The sequence below is a fragment of the Saccostrea cucullata genome, unplaced genomic scaffold (assembly GCF_032062105.1).
Source record: "Saccostrea cucullata isolate Sc308-1 unplaced genomic scaffold, CSIRO_AGI_Scuc_v1 ctg3537, whole genome shotgun sequence".
NCBI classification, from domain to species: Eukaryota; Metazoa; Mollusca; class Bivalvia; order Ostreida; family Ostreidae; genus Saccostrea; species Saccostrea cuccullata.
The window spans coordinates 24,536-48,087 of NW_026932990.1; the positions used below are offsets into that span (position 1 = coordinate 24,536).

The 23,552-nt window shown below is 33.3% G+C and overlaps 1 protein-coding gene across 1 annotated transcript in view; it reads left to right on the forward strand.

Moving 5' to 3' along the window:
• The window catches only part of LOC134236809 (uncharacterized), a 41,390-nt gene that overhangs the window by 15,292 nt on the left and 2,546 nt on the right, over positions 1-23,552 (forward strand). The window contains exons 9-11 of the mRNA XM_062718948.1: positions 3,859-4,071; positions 12,000-12,097; positions 20,624-21,826. Of these exons, the coding sequence (XP_062574932.1) occupies positions 3,859-4,071; positions 12,000-12,097; positions 20,624-21,826 (1,514 nt within the window). The remainder of the gene's footprint in view (positions 1-3,858; positions 4,072-11,999; positions 12,098-20,623; positions 21,827-23,552) is intronic.

Genomic DNA, 23,552 nt, shown 5'->3' on the forward strand with positions numbered 1-23,552 from the left:
CGGCTTTTACTTTTTGAGAATACTTTTGCATGCATATGCATATACGTGAACATATTTTTTTTCCACTTTGATGAGAAACAAACAAAAAAAGAACATCAGGATATGCAAAAAACATTCAAAGGAGCTACGATTCTTTTTTGGTAGTAATAAGCATTGAAAATTTCCCTTCTGAAAAGTCGCTTGAAATCATTTATCCGCCTTTACTTTGGATTTTCAGCATTATTGAATCATGGTTAGTACCCCCCGCCCCCCGAAACCGACCTCCCCTTTTTCGTGGATTACATGTGATGCACATTCTTTAATTGCAGACTGATCTACCATCATTTTTACTAACTGCAAATATATAGAACCTTGGTATTTTTTACGACTTGCGTTCAATGTTTATTTCAGATCTTTATAATGCTCTGAAATTCTTATAGTTGCTTTACACCTTGCGACTATCAGAATTTCGGAGCGAAAAAGAAATCTGATTTTAACCAGAATTGCTCCTTATAGCAAATCTTCAAATGAGTGAAAAATTTGCGAGAGGTAAAACATCGATATATTATTAATATTTATGTTCCATTGACATAATAATGCTTAAAAATTAAAATGTGGGATATTATAGAATCCGGATAGGGCCATGCAGTTCACTATCGCATCATCGTACCATCGAGATTTGAGTCGACGATGCGATGACGCGATAATGCGATGAAAATGAAGCGATGGTGCGATAGCGCGATGATGATGATGCGATGGCGCGATAGCGCGACGACAATGATGCGATGGTACGATGTAGAGATAATGCGATGACGCGATGGCATGATAGCGATGGTGCGATAGCGCTAATGCGATGGTGCGACAGTGATGATGCGATGCTGTATCGTGCCATCGTTATTGCTTTATCGTGCTATCGATATCGTGTCATCGCACCATCGCTCTATCGACTATATAGATAGGATGGCATTCCCAGCAGTCATTGTACAACATGGCGTTTGTTGATGAAAAGATTCAAGAATATTTCTTTAACGGATACGATAATAAAGAAATCATATTTCTTCTTTGGGTCTATACAGAAGAGTTTCCATGAGTATCACCATAAGTAGTTAAAATTCGAGCAAATATTTGATTGCCCAGTGATTATAAACTGACTTTAATTTTGTATTTGATAATCATATTTTAAATAACAAACACGAAGTACATGTACCAAGAGGAGAGAGGGAGGAAGACTTTTGTTTTGTGTTTGCTTTTAATTTTCTTGATTGTGAATACTGCATTTTACGGTGTTAAAATTTCACGAATTCTCAGAAAGTACAATAGCGATGGTTTTAATTTTACCAGGGACCTATATACTAGTATATAGGTTCCTGATTTCACGATGCAAGAAATTAATTTGAATTTCGTATAAGCATTTACTCGTTTTAAATAGTTAATAGCATTCACGATGGGTTTAATTTTGCAGAAAAAAGATGAATCGCGAACATAGTGAAGCTAAAACCATCGTAATTATTTTCCATTCTACAGCATTAATTAACCCCCCTCCCCTCTCTTTTAAAAACCAAAATCTAGATCACGCGGATTTCGATTTCTTTTACATCAGTCACAAGATGAGTGTATTGTTGAATTTATCTTGATTATCAAACTATATTTTAACAATCTTCTAACAAGGTATTATGACATGGTTAATTTTAGTGCTCAAGTGATGTTTATTAACCCAGTAAGATCTATTTCTGATATATATTCTGTTCATATCTTCACAACCTGACGCCATTTCTACTCTCATTGGCGCATGCGCACAAGAGTCGATAGCGCGATAGTGCGATAATGCGATGACGATAGTGCGATAGAGCACTGATGATGGCACGATACAGCATCGCTTCATCGTTATCGCGTTATCGTATCATCGCTATCGCACCATCGCACCATCGGTATCGTGCCATCGCGTCATCGCTTTGTCGCTCCTTTGCATCATCGCTTCATCGTCATCGCAGTATCGCGCCATCGCATCACCGTCATCGCGCTATCGCACCATCGCTTCATCGTTATCGCACCATCGCGACATCGCACCATCGACTCAAATCTCGATATTGATTAATTTGAACAGATTTTGCAAAGGATTATATTTTATATTATAAGTGTTTTGAATAAAAAAATAATAAATCATAAGAAAATCAAAGGGGATCTATTGTGACGTCATCTTTGTTATTATTACGTAATTTATTCACATCAGTTGAAGTTAGCTTAATTAACTTTCTCAGTTTTTTAAATAAAATTAACACCTTTGGCATAAAATACAAACCCGTTTTCTTCTTCTGTGCCAATACGATAAATCAATTGATTTTTTTTTTAATTTAGCGTTTTCAGTGGTTCTTGGTCCTTATTGGAAATGTTTGTCAGATGCAGGTTACGCCTACACATCGCAGGGCCCATCGTCATCTGTCTTATTCTTCTTTCGTATTTTCAAGTTTGTATGCTATTTTTCTTGACAAATAGACTTACACGAAAAATAAATATATTGCCGATGCATGGATTATTAATTTATTAACATATTTTATGAACTATAGTCATATAATTTCACATAAATAAAAATACACCTCTCAATGAACTTTCAATCCGTCACCGGAAATAGTACTGTAAAGTCAAAATAAACATACTGCACATTCCTCGAGCAGAATCTTATCCCGGTTTTCATCTGTCTTTTATCAAAATTTTTTGAAATATATGTGTTTAATTTGCACTACTTCAATTTTTGAAATATCTGTCGAAAGTAGTGGAAAAACTAGCAATATCCGGGAAAAAAAACCCGGATCTTTAAACGTGGTCTATACGTCTAAATGACAGAGTGTGGAAATTTTGTTTCGCATATTCTAAAACTACATGTACCAATCATCTAGCACATGCACATAGATTTAAAATTTTGGCAAACCTGTATATTATATTACGGAAAATACTGGGCCTCTGTATAATAACTAACGTCCTTAATTCTTTATCACAAAAGCTACTCAGGTTAGCGATGTGGCCCATGGATCTCTTGGTATAGATATAGAAATATAGATATAGAAAAAGATATAAAAATATTTTCATAAGCCCAGATTTACAAATTCGGGGCGTATTTTGCTTTTGTCCTGTCTGTCTGTCATAACTTTTGAACCATGAAAGATGGAGACATGATACGCATCCTCCACTGATACGCTTTTTAAGTGAGACCAAGGACAATGGCCTTGCGACCTTTACTGTGACCTACATGCTAAAAAAGTTTTTGTCTGCAAACTTTAATCTTTGCCATAACTTTTGAACCTTTGAAAAATAGAGACTTCATATTAAGTACTCGTACCTCTCTTGTTAAGCTCTTCAAAATGACACCAAGTTCAATGACCTGGCTACCTATATGCTAAACATTGCTTTTTGAACCTTCTTTCCCATTCATCTTAAACCAGGAGAGATAGAGATTCACATCTGGTATGCATAATCCATTTATTAAACCATTTATTAAAGTCTACTTATAAGTAGGTTCTTTCAAAAGTCACTAAGGTCAATGACTGAGACCTTAAATGTGACCTGTAGGTAAAAATGCTTTTTCGTACCTTTGCCATAATTTTCAAACCATTAGAGATAGAAAAAGCATAAGGGATTTGGTATGCATACTCCACTATTCACAAGTTCTTTCAATTGACTCCAAGGTTTATGACCTTGTGACCTTGACTGTAACCTGTATGCAAAAAATAGCTTTTTTAAAAAATTTTTTTTGCTTCTGGGCGCATAATATTTCACAAACTCATCTTGTTTCTTTGAATTCTTTGCTGTATATATAGCTGTGTTAATTAACAAAAAACATCAGAGCTTCATTCTCATCTGAGACTTTCAAAATTTTATAATAAGATGTGGCCGATGGAACAGATAAGGAAGGGAAGCAACTTTTGAGTGTAATGGATTTTGGAGGACAGTGTGCATATTACGCCTGTCACCAGGTGTATCTCAGCAGAAGGGCATTCTATCTACTGGTGATTGATATGTCTAAGTCATTTGATGAAAAAGTCGACTCAGCACTGTGTGAACAGGAAGGAATAATATTTGCAGATTGGACCTATGGGGGTAAGGGATAAATATTTAATGAATTTTTTATGCGCCTGGATCGATAGATCCGGGCGTATTTTGTTTTGTTAGGTATGTTTGTCTTTTTGTTTGTTTATCTGTTTGTCTGTTTTTCGCCATCACTTTTGAACCTTTGAGAGGTATAGACTTCATATTTGGTATGCATACTCCACTAATAACGTTCTTAAAAACGATACCAAGACCAACATCGATCACGTGATGGCCTTGACTGTGAGCTACAGACCAAAAAAAGCCTTTTCAAAATTTCGGTGTAATCTGTGAATCAGAACTTATTTGGTACGCATACTCCACTAATTAAGTTCTTTCAATGACTCCAAGATCAACGACGTTATGACCTTAACTGTGACATAAATGCTAAAAAAAATTTTTTTCACTTACTGTAAACCAATTATTATACGCATCATTTTTTATTCGCGACTGACCGCTGGAGAACTAATCCGCGACGATCTATTTCCGCGAACGAGTGGTCACATTTTTTTATTTCCACGAGTATTTTTGAATCAAATTAAAATTTTATATCCGTTCATAAACTAGGTAAAATGGTAGCGTGAGGTCTGCTTACGCATTATTCAAGACATTCTGTGCATTGCGTTCATTTAAAATCTTATATCCGCCCCTAAAGTGGGTAAAATGTTTACCATGAGTATACTTCATACGCATTTTCAAAACGCTCAAACGAAAATCGGGAAAAATCTAGGAGATGAAAATTGATTTAAAACTCTCAATTGTAAAAGTGCCTCATACTTATTGGGTAATCGACGCTTTTTAAGATCTACATAGCCAAGGGGGCAATTATTATAAATGGTTGGGACAGAGCAGGACTGGGCCATAATTAGCCGTAATTAACCAGGCTATCTCTGCTCGTCTGTAACAATAAATGAACAATAATAACACATGCTGAAATGATTATTGACATATTAATCATTTTTAGACAAATAGTTTTAGATTTGCCATTCGTTTTTATTTTTTCTGAATGTTTGTAATTAAGTTTCAACTGCTTCTTGTACACTAACAGTCAAGTTCTTCGGTGATTACTTTATCACGGTGTGATTTTTGAGAAAAACAATTTTAGTGACATTTTAGCTGACTTTGAAATATACTCGTAATTTACTGTAATTATTTTAAACAACTTGAGAAACTTTAATTATGTTAATTACTATGTAACTCCAAATCTGAAAATTAATTATTTGATCAATTTACTCAACATGTCATGAGTTATTCCATCTAAGCCATATGTCACTCATGCTCAGTATTGTGCTAATTGCCATTGTTATAATTTATTATTTATATGTTACATGAATCATTGTTAATCAGTTAACTCCTAGGCTTCGGATTGTTCGGGTGCAATTTTTGGATGTCCAGAATTCGCCCTACCGACCTACGTTTATAATAAAGTGCTATTCCATCGTTAGCATTTTTATGTTTTATTGTTGCCGGAAAAGTTTGACACATATTTTCCCCGATGATAATTTGGTGGAGAAATCCTAAGGGTATAACACCCGGGACTGCTGCATATATTTTGTAGCAGTTTGATCCTGAGTACCATCAACTAAGCGAGTTCCCCCAAGACGACCCATCTTCAACAACACCATGCCAACCTGGAGAAAAGGATTTTACCGCTCCTCCCCAACATCTATCCAGCGCCATTGTCTTTCGCGTCCTTGGATTACACCAGGACCAGTACGAATTTTCTCGACAACAGGATCCAGTCCACGGTGCTATAGGTGCGGGAAACCCTTCTTCCATGGCCACCTTCTTACGTGTCCAGCTACACCTTTCGAGTGTTTCGTGCGCGGAAAACATGGTCAATATGTGCAAGTATGTTTCTCTTCTGCAACCACACCTTACCGTTCCTCCCAAAGGAAATCATTTCCAGTGGCGTCCATCGATCACGCACCGATCAAAAAGGATCAAGCCAAGGGATCAGGACGGGCCTGCTTGAAGACAAACCTGGGAAACCCGTCTGTAGGATCGTCTGACAACAAGTCAGCAACAACATGCGATTCTACTGCAGGTGTGTGTTTTTCTCGGACTGCTACTAAATCTAGTCCGATGAGTGTTGCTGTTGCGGAGACGCAAAGGAAGAGCATACATTGTCCGCAGACCAAGTCCGTAAGCAACCGGCGCAGGGATTCGAGAAGAATAAATGATTATGACGATAAATTGCAGAACGAAGACCGATCATGCAACTCAATCAAACGTGTTTTCAACATCAGTTCCTACCGCTTCCTACGCCAAGCATTCTTTTTACTGAAACCAACAACACAGTGCTCCACATTTCAGTTCTTGGATATTCCTGAGACGAGGACGTCTCTTTTTCGAAGCGAGAGGGAATTATCACGGTGTGATTTTTGAGAAAAACAATTTTAGTGACATTTTAGCTGACATTGAAATATACTCGTAATTTACTGTAATTATTTTAAACAACTTGAGAAACTTTAATTATGTTAATTACTATGTAACTCCAAATCTGAAAATTAATTATTTGATCAAATTACTCAACATGTCATGAGTTACCGTATAGCGGGTTTTCTTGGCGGGTGTAAAATTTGGCGTTTTACCTGCTCAAAGGTATGCGATTAATTTTGACGTAATTTATTTTAGCGGACACAGTGTTTCAGCTCTTTTCAGATGAACACTTAAACGAGAACTTACTATGAACTTACTATTTAAGCGATTAAAATTTTAGCGGGCCAACATCAAAACGCCAAAATTAGCACCCCGCTAAAATTACCCGCTATACGGTATTCCATCTAAGCCATATGTCACTCATGCTCAGTATTGTGCTAATTGCCATTGTTATAATTTATTATTTATATGTTACATGAATCATTGTTAATCAGTTAACTCCTAGGCTTCGGATTGTTCGGGTGCAATTTTTGGATGTCCAGAATTCGCCCTACCGACCTACGTTTATAATAAAGTGCTATTCCATCGTTAGCATTTTTATGTTTCATTGTGACCGGAAAAGTTTGAAACATATTTTCCCCGGTGATAACTTGTTGAATCGTCGGGATCGGTATTGAAAAAAGGGCAAATAACTGTAAATAAATCATGATATGGGAATATAATGAACAACTGGTTCGCGACGATAAATATCCGCGGATATTTATCGCACGCGTATAATACTTGGTTTACAGTATTTGCTGCTAAGCACATAGTGTTTCACAAACACATCTTGTTCTTTATGATAGATGAACATGCTACAATTGTAATCTTAAACACCACATTAAAGGTTCTGTGTCTGATACAAAACTGATGAAATAAAGTAAAGCTCAATTAAACGTTGGATTTACTTTAAGGTAGTCCGATCCTCAGGTTTATAAAATTAGCAGCTAAGTTATCAAAAATACTCATAAAAGTATCTCTAAATCGATAAAGTTATGTAAATTTATCCACAGTATTTCTTTAAGTTTCAAGATTAAAGTTAATCATATTATAGCGTGAAAATTGTCAAATCTCTAATATTTTGGCACAAAAAAAAAACAATTAGGAATACCAGCAATTAACAGTAATACATTTTCTAATTGTAAATTGATCAACAAATATATTTAGGTTAAAAAACGATAGGTACCCAGGCATTCAGAGAAATTGTCATGATTTTTATACTTATTTGGTATTTTTGTCGTTCATTTCCGTCATGTATTCTATAATACATAGTGTAAAAGGATTTTGCTTTCATTGCAAGACACCACAAATCACTTCTCACCATATCATGCTAATAAGCATTGTTATCTAAGGCTGGATTCAAGAAAAACTTATTCTCTACAACTGTATTAATTTTTTCTCCTTTTATAGGGTACAAATATAAACTTTTCTAAGACCTTTTCTAAGATTTCTGAAGACCTTGAATCTTATAAAGATGAATAAAATGCAAATTGTTGCATGAAAAATTTCATTTTCAAGCTCCATTTTGACGTATTTCAAATTAAATATTAATTTTTGGAGTTATCCTTTGTGGCTGAGGATCGGACATCCTTAAGGACTATATACGATATACCAGTACATCTTAACATGGCACAAAATTTAAACGTTATTAAGTGATTATAGATAATGTATATTTATTATGATGCATTCTAATTTAATTAGACAAAGCGTTGTGGCGATTGCAAATTACGAGTCCCTGCCACTTCGTCCAAATAAATCAGGAAACACAATAATTAATATTCAATAACTTTCTCAATCTATACGTCAATCATGTTTAACATTTCCGGGCAAGATTTTTAATTACACCAAATAAAATGTAGTCTTTGTCAGTTGACCCCAAGGATTACCTCTCTTATCCGTCAGTCTTTTTATTACGCGCATTTTATATGTGTTCATGTGAAGGGAAGTCGGAAATACAGCTGTTTAAATAAATGTAGACATGGATTGTTAAATCAAATAAATGACAGGATCAGAACAAAAATACAGTCTGGGGCCCTTTTTTCTCTACATTAATTACATTAAATCTACAACCACTTGTTATTTTCAAACAGGAGTAAAGAAAATTGACACCTTCTGAGGGTGTCATTAGTTCTTGTGAAGAATTCTGCATAAACCATGGATTTTTGACCATATGATATCACAATCGACCTGTTTTGTGATTGTATGCACTTTTAGGAATAATGACAAATAAAATGGGCGGCTCTTAGTAAAATAGAGGAAAATATGTTTCTATGGAATCTTAATAATTTCGAACATAGAGTTGTCTATAGAGAACAATTTCCCAATCCGATGAATAAATGACAAATCATACCGGTTTACTAGATGTTCATATTTTATCACGGACACGGGCTTGAGGTTTTACACATTATGTCTACTACATTTCAAAATTGAAACGCTATGTTTTCCTAGTAAGCTTACTGTGAAATTGTTTTGAAAAACATTTTCGTGTACATTTTGTATACTCACGCGTAGAAATATACACGGAGAAACGTGCATTAATGTGATGTCACAATGAGACTGCAGCGACGTTAGTAAAATGCAATAATATAGGACAGCGAGAAATTCAAATATTGAGTATATTTTATTTGCCTCCAAACAGGTAAAATGTAAATATAAGGAATGTTTTTCAGTTTAGTGTGAATTATTGGTGTGAGAATCACACAGACTTGCACATAGGCATATTTTTCATGAAACGCTAGCGTGCTTCATGAAATATGCCTACGTGACAAGTCTGTGTGATTCACATACCAATAACTCACACAAAACTAAAAAAACATTCCTTAATTAAAGGTCATCTGCAAAGATAATACTTCAAAATGTTCTTTACCTTTATAAACTAGGAGATACAGAATGTATTCGTAGACAATTGTATTTCATATGTTATATTTAAATTTGCTTATCATTTACTGTCCCCCAAAAAAAGTACCTTACACAGTTCGTGTTTTGTATACTTTAGGTGAAATATATTTTTTTGCAAATAGGTGATGCAGGTGTCGGAATTTTCTTTATATTTTATGCAGCCAACATCTACATGAGGAATTGATTAAAATTGAGAGAGATCAGTTTTTCTTTGAATTTTTATCCGAATAGAAGTTTTCAAAAATCTCGACTATCTTGTCGCCCGCTCAGCGCAGTGGTCAGAGGGTCTGCTCTATAGTCGCGAAGAAAGGCGTCAATCCTAACCTCGCGGGTTGAAATACTCCTGTGGGACGGGGAGAACGGTCCTTCGGATGTGACCGTAAAAACCGAGGTCCCGTATCGCAGTAGGTCCTGGCACGAAAAAGATCCCTCCCTGCCCAATGGCCCTGAGTGCCGAGTATAGGCCAAAATTTCCAGCTATCCATCGGCAAGTGGTGGCGTCTCCATATGAGTGAAAAATTCTTGAGAGGGACGTTAAGTTATATACAATGAATCAGTCTCGACTTTAGTTTCAATCATTAAGATACATGTCTTTATCATGTCTTCGAAGCAGTTTGATGATCAAGACTCATTTCCATTGTTTGCTTTAATTATTTCCAGGGCAAAAATGATGGTTACATCAAAGTTGTCTGGCTATACATGACATTATCATTGGAACCTTAACATGTGTTCCGGCTATCGTTTTGGACCAAACAATGCACAGTCATTAAATTAAATTTGATATCGACTGATACTCGGGAATACATGTAGCAGTTTGTCCATTATCGATTTGAGTATATAATTTTCTTTTGGAAAGGAAGCAAAAGGAACCCCTTTTTAGGACTTTAATTTTTCTAGTAATACCCACTGGTAATGCAACTCATCTAATTAGTTGATTAGAAAGTCACTTCGGTGCCTTAATTAGCATATAAATTTATGGGAAAAAATGTTTTCCTTGTTCTGTTTATAATGTAAATTCCATCTAGATTTTGCAATATTTTAAACATATCATATGAGCGCAATTATGTATATTTTTCTCATTTTACATTCAGAAAGATCAATCAGTTCTGTAAAGAGATGCATATAATTAACATACATTTGTATACCAAGGATAGTCCATGAAAGCCAATGGTTTATTTCCAATAAGTTCTTTATACGCAAACACGTATATTGGATGTTAAAGAAAATAAACAGAGAAATACAAATACTAAGCAAAATTATGGAATCAAGTTGACAACACAGATATCCTTAGAAATGAAATGTTGCAAGTATATATATCAAATCTTAACACGATTGTGATCGTAAAAAATAATAATAAAACAAAATGATAAAGAAAACGACTTGACTTTCACACAGTTTAATTAAAAAAATCTTGACATTACTTTTTCAAACAACTTATTTCCGATATATAAAACAGGTTTAATTTCTGCTGGTACAATGTTCCAGCCATTGATTTCATTTAAATAAAATAATTCAGATTATGCTTTATTAATGGTCGAACAAAATTTTGCATTTGCGGCTGATCTAGTATGATAACTACTAAAATTTGACCGAAGTAAAAAATGTTCTGTAGGATTTAAAGGGGCTTTTTCTTGAAAAATATTAAAATATGGTTGAGTCTTAGCTGAGAGACTCGATCTTGAATATCTGATAAATTAGTTGATTAAGTATTCGTAATTCACAGATAACTATGGACTGTATCAATTAAAAAGGGTGAGCAATTTCATTTCACGTCTGGTGCTTCAGGCGAAATTACGTAAAAATTAAAGCCACGCGTATATTAAAGAATCTACATTATTCTGCTAAAACGTAAAAAAACGATCTTTTACAAAAGGTGTGATATTTAAGACCTAAATGTGGATTTCATGTCCCAAAATCTCATTTTCCTTCACTTTCGATTTATAATTCAGCGTTCTTGGAAACAATTCCTGGATTCAAATTTGCATTTAGTTTTAAGCACACCAGTAGAACTAGCAGTCTGTTTTGCCCATACAATACATGTAGTTTATTTCACTTATCTATCATGTAAAGTAGAAGAATAAAGAAAAATCGTGAAAAACGCATACTAATTAAATTACATAAGAAAATGCCTCTCTTATGTAATAAAGAGTGAAAAGCATGCCACTCTGCACATTGTACGCCAGCTGGTTGAAATTTGAGAAGAAATATATAACTTTAAAGGAGTCAATAACGTAGGATATTAGGACTGGTGAAAAGTGGGCAGTCTGAATTTTCTTGGTTCCGGTGAAATGAATAGGTGATATCAGCTATTCGGCACGAATAGTTGATATCACCTATTCGGCACAAATAGGTGTTATCACCTATTCATTTCCAATAGGTCATATCAGGAATAGAAATAGGTGATATAAGCTATTCGAATAAGTGATATTACCTTTTGGAAATGAATATGTAACATCATCTTTTCGAATAGATGATATCACTCTTTGCCTGTAAATACCAAAACGGCGCTTCGTAGTATCTCCAGTTATAGTACACTTTACTTCAAAGGAAAAACACAACTCCCATGATACAATTTGCAATAATAGCGCAGAGAAAATCCCATCAATTTTCATTCTATGTAGGGTACATCCTCTTTTGGCTGAAATCTATCCACACCTATTGTGATAGTAATGCCCCAGTTGTCATCGTTGGATCTCATTTTGACAAAGTCAAAGGACAGGTATTCATGTTTAATTTCAACCATGTACACATGTATTTGATTTTTTATCTATTCAAAAGGTGCACAATGGAAAAGGCGACAATATTTTCTAATTAAAAGTGTATTCAAAATTTGGATGGAGATTATTTAGTATATTATTTATATCGGATAATTGTGTTTATGGAGAATAACTAAATATTGAGGATGATAAGTTTTTAACATTTACATTTAGAGACCTGTCATTTGATGCGGCATTCACGTGATTTTAGCAGATTTTACTTTCAGTATCGAGGTTATTTACAAATTTCCCTAGTGCAAGGGCATAACCAAGTTAAAATTCTAAATTTAGTTTATAAATATTTTCAAAACGCATTGTAAATAGATTCTACAATTTTATTGTTAAAATCATACTTTAATGACCAAATGCTGTATTATTTGCTGGCCATTGGCGTGGAATATTGATATAATAACATAGCAGCACTTTTCAGACACCTTTATACTACTAGGGATGATTTGTAAAAGCTAACTAGGATCAATTGAGCGTATGCTCATTCACTAGATCGATTCATTAGGACCTTTCAATGTACTTGCATACAAACATACGGCAATATCAATTAAATACAGAATATACAAAACTGTATCAATAAAGACGCGAAGGAGACATTGAATCAGATTTAATGGCCTTTAAAATATATGTAAATAATAATACTGTAAATCGAGAATATTTGGCGCACTACTAATTTTAGCGCCTTTGGCGCAAGAGCTCCTGGGCGCTAAAATTTATTATGCGCTAAAGGATATCTAAATATCATCTGTTGTGTGTGTTCAAGCTTTAACATAAGTACATGTAAACCTGAACGCGCGATTACGTAATGTGGAAGGGTCATTGGAATTTTTATACACACCAGTACTGCACATGTTCGGAAGACAGAAAGTTCTGCCAATTATAATTTAATTAAACTATTGTTACCCCAGTAGTTGTAATATGATTATTATCACCTCCAAAGTTTGGCTTCTCGGCGTGTCAATCATCTATCGCCTCGAGGTAAACAATGCAATCAAGCATGGCGATTGAGCTTGCAGACAATACCTGATTAGGATTACCGTTACAGTACCGACCGGACACAACCTAACACCAGAGCGAACCCGGAGCAGACCCCGGGTTCGCTTCCCGGGTTCGCTCGGAGAACATTTATATTTTTTTCTTAAATTCAACTGTACATTCGACAAAGATTTACATGTACATGAATAATTGATTTCCTTGATTTCTTGATCCCGAGAAATTCAAACTAATTTAACAGCGGGTTATAAGACATTTATTTTTCTTAAGTTATAACCAGAAAACAAAAAAGAGTGTTGAATTGATTTTCAGTATCGAATGGTGTACAAGTGAAACTGAATAACTAAATACCTTTCAAATTCATGCTTATATAGTTAAAAAAAAACATTTGTTATTCCTTACATTTTGCTAAATCGAAGTTTAAATGTTTGCTATACACCTGAATTATGATATCGCATCTATAAAATTAAATTACATGTAACCTTTTGTACATCTGGTATATTTACATTTCATTTATTATCATTGTAGTTACACATTAAAAGTTCGTAAAAAATATGAACGTGAATTAGACCCAATGCCTGCTGAAACTTAAAAAGATTATTCTTTCAATTAAGTGTAACTCTACAGTTATTTTGCGTTACCAACTCTCGAACAACCCACATAACTATGTATAGCTTACGTCTTTATTAATTACTTTTTCCCAATAATTAGTCCTAAAACATTTTAAAATGTATAATAGATCATAATTCATATGTTAAAATATCCCTTCTAGGCCCTATATTATTTTTATCTGACTATTCTTTGTCAAGTATCGTTAGGCCATTTTGAGAGAATGAAACAATGTACGATTTACTAAATGTTGTGATTAATTAGCGTAATTAATTCGTTCAATTATGTAAATTGCACCTCACCTGAGTATATATATACCCCGATAACCAGACTTATTTTAGAGCGGTCCGGATTTCTTTCTTAAATAGTGTTTATATATATTTCCAATTCAACATGTAACTATGTAAATATACGAGGGTTGTCAGTAAAGTTCGTGGACAACATTGATTATTAAGGACAAACATTGACAAAATATTTAAAACTATTATTTTCATTAAATTCATGTTTCATTTTATGAATATGCAAGTTTTCAAAAAGACAAAGCACGAATAGTTATAATTTTATTAGATACAAAAAAGACACACACTCATACCCGGAGCACTAAAACGAATATTTTGACGTTACCGACGTCATAAGCTAAATACGAGCAGTAGTAACTTTTCTCAACATAGTCAGCGTTTAACTCAATACATTTCTTATATGTCGATTTGACCAGTCATAAAAATAATCACAAAATGTTCAGGTTTCATACTTAAAATAATATTTAACAATGCCTGTCTCATATCCTGCAATCATCCAACCACCGTCCGTGTAAAGACGATTTCATTTACGGAAATACGGCATGATCACGTTACGAAATTCATATTTTACAGCACTGCAACCACGGAATAATGGTTTTCCTTCACGCATGTCATCCTGTAAACTGTTCATTCCGTCCGAAAATATTATATGCAACTTAAATACTAGTGAACGACTTCTTTTACTATGTTTTCCCGATTGTTCACAGAATGTATTGATCTCTGTAGGTGTCTTTCCGGTGTCAACGCAGAATTTTATCACTGTTCACTGCTCCACCTATTCCGAAAACGTCTCTTTTTGAACGTTTCTGACCCTGATTTAATAAGTTCTAACGCTGATTGCTCAGCCATTTTGAAACTTTGAACGTTCAAATTTTGCAGGTTTGACGTGATAACTTCTGTCAACCTAATAATGTAAAATTCTTTCAGATTTCCCAAGAATTTCTTAAAATACAAATGAAATTTAAAAAAGTGATAAATATTTTTTTAATTAAAATTTTGCGTTGCTCCGGGTCTCCATTCCAAGTCTAATTATGAAGCCATAATTGTTATTAAACATTTGAAATTGAATAAATTTTTACATTATTCAATTCACATTTAAGTAAAGGATTATAAATATGCCAATAATAAATATCAATGACTCAACTTTTATTAAATTTTTGGCTTGTCCACGAACTTTACGGACAACCCTCGTATAGTGTTTATAGTGCTAGTTGTTTTTGGTTTCTCTTTTTCCTTTGATCTTATGACTTTTAAACTTTTTTCTTTGTCCCGCGGAAGGGACAGAGCGTCCCGAAAACTGTTGGTGATTCTTAGTGCTTTATATACATCTTCTTATACATGTATATTAAAAAAAATAGCTGCAGCAGGCTTATAGAAAACAATTTGAGTACAATATTTGGAGGACGACTCATAGAAATTTAAGTAAGTCATCAAGCTTTATTATTTAAATCAAGTCTAATAATGAGAGTTTACAGTGATGATCTCTTTCTCTCTCTCTCTCTCTCTCTCTCTCTCTCTCTCTCTCTCGTCTCGATGTTTCCTGTATCTATTTATATTTAAATATTGAGCTAGTTAATATTCCTGAACTGTTAGTATCTTGAGAAATTGAAATTTTACAATAATTGTCGAAGACCAACTATTTCTTTTCTCCTCTTTTTATCAGTAAAATATTACTTGTAATATCAATTGATTTCCATTTTTATGCATTGACTGATGTATTTACCCAAATTATTTACCAAATGGACTTTCAACACTGGTATAAAAAAACTAAAGGAAATAAAAACGTAAATTTTCATGTATAATTCTACGTGGAAAATTAAAACATTTAATTAATTAATTGCTTTAATAAAATAAAAGAAGTAAATATATAAATATAAAATACAACCCGGAGAATTAAAATAAATAATACCAAAACGTATTTTAATCATCATAATAGATTCACACAGCACATTAACACGGTTTGCTTGTATGTAGTGTTTAGATTTATATCAAATTATATCAACACGTTCAAACTTATATCCCAATCGACAGATCAATATGCTATTTTGATTGGTTGTCGCACTGATTGGTTAATCGCTAATCCTGATTGACAGCTCCGTAAAGAAATACCAAACCCGCGTTCGCTCGCTGGGACCGCTACTGAATTTGGGGTTCGCTCTCTGGGTCCGCCTCGGGTTCGCTCGGGGTCCACTACGAGTTCGCTTTGGGTCCGCTCCGGGTTCGCTCGGGGTCAGCCCTAGCGGACCCCGAGCGAACCCGGAGCGGACCCAGAGAGCGAACCCGGGGTCCGCTCCGGGTTCGCTTTCTGTTAGGTTGTGTCCGGTCGGTACTGTATATCGAAGTAATTTTCTGTCGATGCATGCATTGCTTTAATATGAATTTAAATATTTTAATAGAAAATAGAAATAAAATTATATTTAACATTGTGCCATGTCCATGTGATAGCAACACGTACCGCGGTAAAGTTAACGAATGTTTACTGATATACGCGAGTAATAATGTGGGTGTGGATAAAAATGAAAACAGAATACGAGGGTTGATCCAAAAGTAATGTCACTGTGTCCATATCTTTAATATTTGGCGTCATAATATCAGATACAATATACCAAAAGATGCACAATCATAAATCCAATTAACATTGAAATTTTCATCTAAGAATGTTTAAGTGAATTTATTTTATAAACGTTCAAAATAAAGAACATAGTGGGTGTCGCCGCGTCACACCCAAACGTCACGAAATAAAGTGTACTTTTTGAGAATGAAAAAGACAAACACATTAACTAAGTATCTTTACAAATAACCTAATCTCCCAAAATTTTAAAAAGACAAAATATACCATTTTTTCTATTCTCAAGTTGAAAATTAAAAGACACCATTGCTATTTTTATCATACACATTGTTTTTTTACTTTGATGCATTGATCAAAGGAAATGTCGAAATGGAAGGAAATCGCCACATTAATGACAACAAACTGTAATCCATTTTTGCTTTAAAATCGGGAAATCGGCAGTAGAGACAGTTAGGTTGACTCACAAGTCTTACAGAGGAAAGGATGTAAATAAGAGTCGTTTAGATGCATGGTTTTAGCGATTTTGGATGGTTGATGGGTCATTGATTGCTCAGCAGATGACAAGAAAACCGAAAGATGGGAGAGTGGATGGAAACCTTCAATTGCGTGTGACGTTGTCAAAAATACAGAAGGTTAAAATGAAATGTAAAATTATAAGTTGGTCTAATGCAAATAACAATTTTTTACAGAGGAATTAATGATGGAAAAGTGAGCGTACGAAGGGTACCAAGAATTCTTTACAAATTGAAATCTGTGAATGTGTTTGCGAATTTCAAATTTTTATTTGAAAAGAAGCGAAGCGGTGAAAGTGTATGACAGTGCGTATCCGTCATAATTATGACGTTATTTAGGTGCGGCGACTACCATAATCACACGTTATATATAATCCGATATCTTAAAAAGTATAAATCATGTTGAATTGAAATTTTCAAGTCTGATTTGAAATAAATGTAGCTTCCATCATTTATAATTTTGTTGTTTTACGTCGACTGATAGCAGTTTTATCGAAGTCGTGACATTACTTTTGGATTAACCCTCGTACTAGTATCAAATTTATATATTTTTTCTGACAAGTGCAAGCGCTAAAATTTATTTGCGCTAATGCATTCCCACTTGCGTTTGCGCTAAAATATGTATGCTCCAAATTTTCTCGTTTTACAGTATTTCATTTTATCATAGAAAACATTTTTCGTTAAGAAAATATTACTTGATCTGCCTCTCACTGCATACAAACTGCGTTACGTTTTACGAAATGACGTCACATCGACAAGTGGATTGCAATCAGTGACTTGTTTATGACTTCTTATGCGGGATTTAACTAACGACTCAAAACACGTTGTAGTAAGTTTTGATGTAGTTTGAAGTTTTTCTACAAATTACAATAGCACATCACATCATTTGTGGTATTCTTAAGAATTGTCGAATGAGTATATATTTGTATGATGTCATAGTAAAGTTTTCCCTTACAGAACCCGCATCGTTATTCTTTACAGGATACACGATACGATAGGATACACGCACGATACGATAGGATACACGCACGATACGATAGGATGCACGCACGATAGGACAGGATACACGCACGATAGGATAAACGCAAAACACGATAAACGCAAAACACGATACACGCAAAACACGATAAACGCAAAACACGATAGACCTGATAAACGAACTTCAGGATAGGATAAACGCTAAACCTGGTAGGATTGTTTCAAAATGCGGAGCGTTTTCTGACTAGACGAAAAGATTATTTTGTTAAGTTTGCTGCAATATTTTAAATCAAATACTTGCAAAGCTTCAAATCTAAATTATAAAGTACCTTTAATTATTATAATAAAAATATTGAGATAACTGGTAATTTTACAAAAGTTGTTTATTTATATAATCTTTTTGGCAATGATTAAATGGATTATTATTAAATGGAGATTGTATCTTTTTTTAATTTATGAAACTCTATAAATATATTCATTATTTATGAAAAAAATATACGTTTGTTACCAATAAATTTATCTACAAGTATTTTCACGGAAGAAATTCAAACAATAAATTAAATATTTGTATGTAATGTATAAAGCTTAGAATCTGCGGTTTATCCAAAAATGCAATTAAATATTAAAATCTTTGGGGGAAAAAATACATGTAGAGGATCTGCCGAAAGAAAGGTCCAAAGAATTCGGCTTTATAAAACTATATATTTCAAGAAAATTAATTTCCTGAGTAGAAATCTAAATAATTGTTAATATAGTGGCGCTCTGCATTAATACATGTTAACTGTGTCAACAGAATATGAATCTGCTACAAATGCACCTGTACATGTACATGTACCTTTACGCTAAGTTCTCATTTATGTACATGTAAACATTCATGAATCAGATACTTAAAACCTCGTGTTAATTAACGAACATTGAATGATAAAATACTTTTTTCTTTATAATACAAAACACAAGAATTTATTAACAAATATTAAAAGGGTAAAATGCTACTTTTACGACTAAATAATTAAAAATCATTGAAATTAAACTTTATGTGTATTGTTTCTAATGCAAATAAATTATTAAACCCTGAAAATTATTTTAGACTTGCCCGGTAATCTCATATACGGCATATTCGAAGGGCATTATGTTGAAAGTCCGTAACCAATTTAAAATTTTATAAACATTATCTAACCAAATAGTCAAAAATTAATATAAATATCTTGAATAAAGTTATATACGTATGGAATTAAATCGATTTATACTATAAATTGATTGGGTGAAATACATTTACTTGTCTTGCATTGTCACGGCGGAATCAACCTTCTTTTTTATTATTTTAGTAAAATAACGTTAACGTCGAAAAAAATGAATGCGAGCAAATTTTCATAGTTTAGAATGTTAGACATATTTTAATCTTTTCTACGATCAAAGCAATTGTTTCATAGAATTAATTCTGTCTGTAACCTGATGAAAGTCCATGTACCATAAATGCAGTATTTTTTTTTAAGTTCGTGAAAGGACTTATTTACATAAACATTATAGAAACATCGTAGAAATAAAATAAATCAGCGGATTGAGTTAAGGAACTTTGTTTCATTAAATTGATTTATTAGATTTTTTTAAATTTAAATTCAAGCAAGGAAATGAATTTTTTTTAAATCAATAAATTGTATAATCTATATTCAATCCACAGCTATTTATAATTTTTCGGGGGTGGGGGTACGTATACACCGTGACTTACCGAAAATCGTCCTCTAGTGACTCTGACTAATTGAAAAATCTTTTTTATATTTAATTTTGACCAAAAAATCATACAATTCGATGAATTTAAAAAGAAACAGGGTATCAATAATTTCATTTTAAAAAATAAATTTTGATTCTCTGTTTGAATTTGATATGAGTATTTTCTTAATTTATTTTATTATTAATTATTTAATTTATAAATTATTTTATTTATATATTTATTCTTTTCCTTTTTCCTTCCACGCTTTAATATTTCTTTTAATGATGAAAAACTAAGGGATAAAACTTTCTTTTCTCTTTCTTGGTTAAAATAATCTTATTTTAGTTAACGAAACGAAAAAGAAACTCGGAATATCTCAGTAGTCTCTTCCTGTAGTAATGATAAAAAGCGAGGGTTTCCGAATATACACGATAAACGCAAAACACGATACACGATAGAACCTGATAAACGATCTACAGGATAAACGCTAAACACGATAAACAGAAAACACGATAGAAAACGCAAAACACGATAAACGGAAAACACGATACGATAGGATACGATAGGATACACGCACGATAAGATAGGATACACGCACGATAAGACACGATATATTTGTAAAGAATAACGATGCGGGTACTGTACAATTTAGGTTTCCCCTTTTTTGTAGCCATAACTGTGCTGCTAATGCAGTCATAAAATCTATTATTTTAACATTAACAAACACCGACTTTTAAAAAGAAACAAAGTTTGCAAAGGAACTCATTCTATAGAAAGGTTATTTTGTACAGGTGTATGATTTATTGTTTCAGAATTCTGATACCTTCTACAACAAAATACTGGATCACCTGCAGTTCAACAAACACTTGAAGGGACACTTAAACAGGAAGAGGTGCTTCGTTCTTGGTTTCCATGCAGACGGTGACTCTTTTAATGATACATTTTCAGACTTAGAAAAGTGTATTATTGAAATTACAAGAGAAGAAAGATGGAAAGAAAGCATTCCCACTGACTGGGCTTTATGTGAAGTTGTTTTTCGAGAATTGAGAAAAAACAGGTTTAGAATAATGTCAGTCAACCAATTATACGAGGTTTGCTTCAATAGAAATAAAGCAAAATGTGCACAAATGGAAGACATCCTGAAATTTTACCATGATATAGGGGTCATTCTGAACTTTAATGAAGGTGCACTGTCTGCCACAGTGATTTTGGATATCCAGTGGTTTGTTGATTCCTTCAAGAACATAATTACTGATCCAAACCACATCAGGGATGTTGCAGAAAACAGTTGTGATTTGAATGACTTTTACAAAAGCGGTCATATTTTAGATAGACTTTTGACAAACATATGGAGATTAAGACACTTCGAACCAAATGTCTGGAATAGATATCAGCACAAGGAAGATCTCCTTCGATATATGGAACGTCTAGGTTTGATTTCTGTCGGTACAGTTGCTCATTATATCCCTTGCATGAATAAGCGCACATTTGGAAGCGCTGAGGAAAACTTCTTCAACTCTTTAGAATATAAAACGCCTGTGTTGGTCTTTCGGTTTGAATTCTTACCATATTTTTTCTACTTTCGTCTTATCGTTTCCTGCTTGGCAAGGACCAACACGGAATGGAGAGTTTTAGAAGATAGTGGACTTTGCCTGTACAAAAATGTTGCTTGTTTTGCTTATAAGCAGCATGCTGTCGCTCTGGCAGTGAACACCTCCTCCATACAACTACAGGTTTTTCAACCTACAAATACCCCGGTTACCAAAAAAGTTGTTTTGGAAGTTCGAAAAACAGTCGAACGCTTATTAGATGATTTGCTGAAGATTTTTCACAAAAAAATCGACATGTATACTGTTGGGTTCCAGTGTTCGAAACAGGAAGTATTTCATGAACATGACGATTGTTTTGTTAAAGAAAAAGAGTTAATATCAAAAGGCTCTATGGGTTGCCCCAGACATGAATTGATTAACAGCCACATACTAAATGATTCGGCTCTTCTATTTTACTGGAACTTGGTAATAGTAATTCGTGTTTTACAAGTAAATATGTATAAATACATATTAACACACTTACACACAAACATGCACAAACTGATGCACTCAAAAATATTTACTTGTTGAATGTTAAGAAAACCTGAAAAAAAAATTCATGTCTTTCTTGTGTTTAATTTTAAATTTGAAAACTTTGACAGTATTCATTTAAATTTGCTCATGTAATGTAGTTTTCCTTAGTTTTATATTACACCACTTGCCCCGTGGGGATCCGGGTTAGAATAGGTCCTCAGTACCCCTTTGCTTGTCGAAAAAGGCGAATAAATGAGGCGGTCCTTCGGATGAGACCGTATAAACCGAGGCCCCGTGTCACAGCAGGTGTAAAGATCCCTTTCTGCTCAAAGGCCGTAATTGCCGAGCATAGGCACAAATTTGCAGCCCGTCACCGGCAATGGTGACGTCTCCATATCAGTGAAATATTCTGGGGAGAGACGTTAAACAGTATACAATCAATCATATTACACCACCTGTATTTATCCCAGAAAAGAAAGCGACATTATATATGTTGCTTTTAGACTACCAAAATAGGAAAAAAAGTGTGTCGAACCCATATTACAAAAAAATAATAATTTGAACATCTTTTCTTGGCCAATAAATATTTCTGATTTTTATCAGTTTTAATATAAATTTAATGTGAGGTGGTGCATACACTGTATATGGTAAAAAACATGTGATACACAGCTCTTTGTGTTCCATTTTGGTTGATTGAAAATAATTTAGCACGAAGATATTTGTTTATTATTGTGTCATTAGGCATACAAAGTATCTAATATACATTATTTATGCAAATTAACATGTTGCACTCAGTTCAAAGGGTCTACATGTCCTTAAGTACATACACTGATACAAAATTCTTGAAATTATTTTTTTTAACAAACTAACTTGAGATTTATTTTAATTGACTGCAAGCCTCTACCTTGATTTAAATTTTACTTTTAAAAAATGCCAAGAATATAGAAAATATGATATTCCAAAATTTGTATTTAACACAAACACAAATTTGATGCAAGGATTGATATATATTTGTTGACTGATTTTGATTTGAAATAACATAATTAATAAATCCCTGAAGAAGAAGGAAATTGTAGGATTTCATTGGTGCATAGATATGAGAGTTTGTTTCGCTTTCTATATAATTCCACACTAAATTTTGCACAAACTTTATAACCTTATGATAAAATCTTCAATTATACTAGTTACAGATTATTCAGGTTACCAATTAAAATGTAAATCTGTGAGAAATATTGCTAATTTATGAAAAAAAGTGTATTATTTATCCTTAAAAAAGGATACAATTTATATATACTTATATGTTATATAGTCTAGCTTAAATTGAATTCATTTCTTAGATATCTATATAAATTAAAGCAAAAATATATTTGAATTAAAATCCTTTTAACGTAGTCAAATTTTATGAAATATTGTTTGTAGAGCATTAAAGAGTTTGTATTTTACAATAGAGGATTGAAACCTTTTATGACGACAACTTATATACAGTATATTTTGCAGCATCTAATATGTAGGACTCTATATTTGTAAGCTTTATATTAGACTATTAGTATATGGCGTATCATCATACAGATGTATAAAAAGAAAGCATTAAAAAATAACATCGTTTTGATTTTACTAAACATTCCTAAAAACAAGGTTTGATTTTTATTGCAAATTTGTTATTTTGCAGAAATATTTG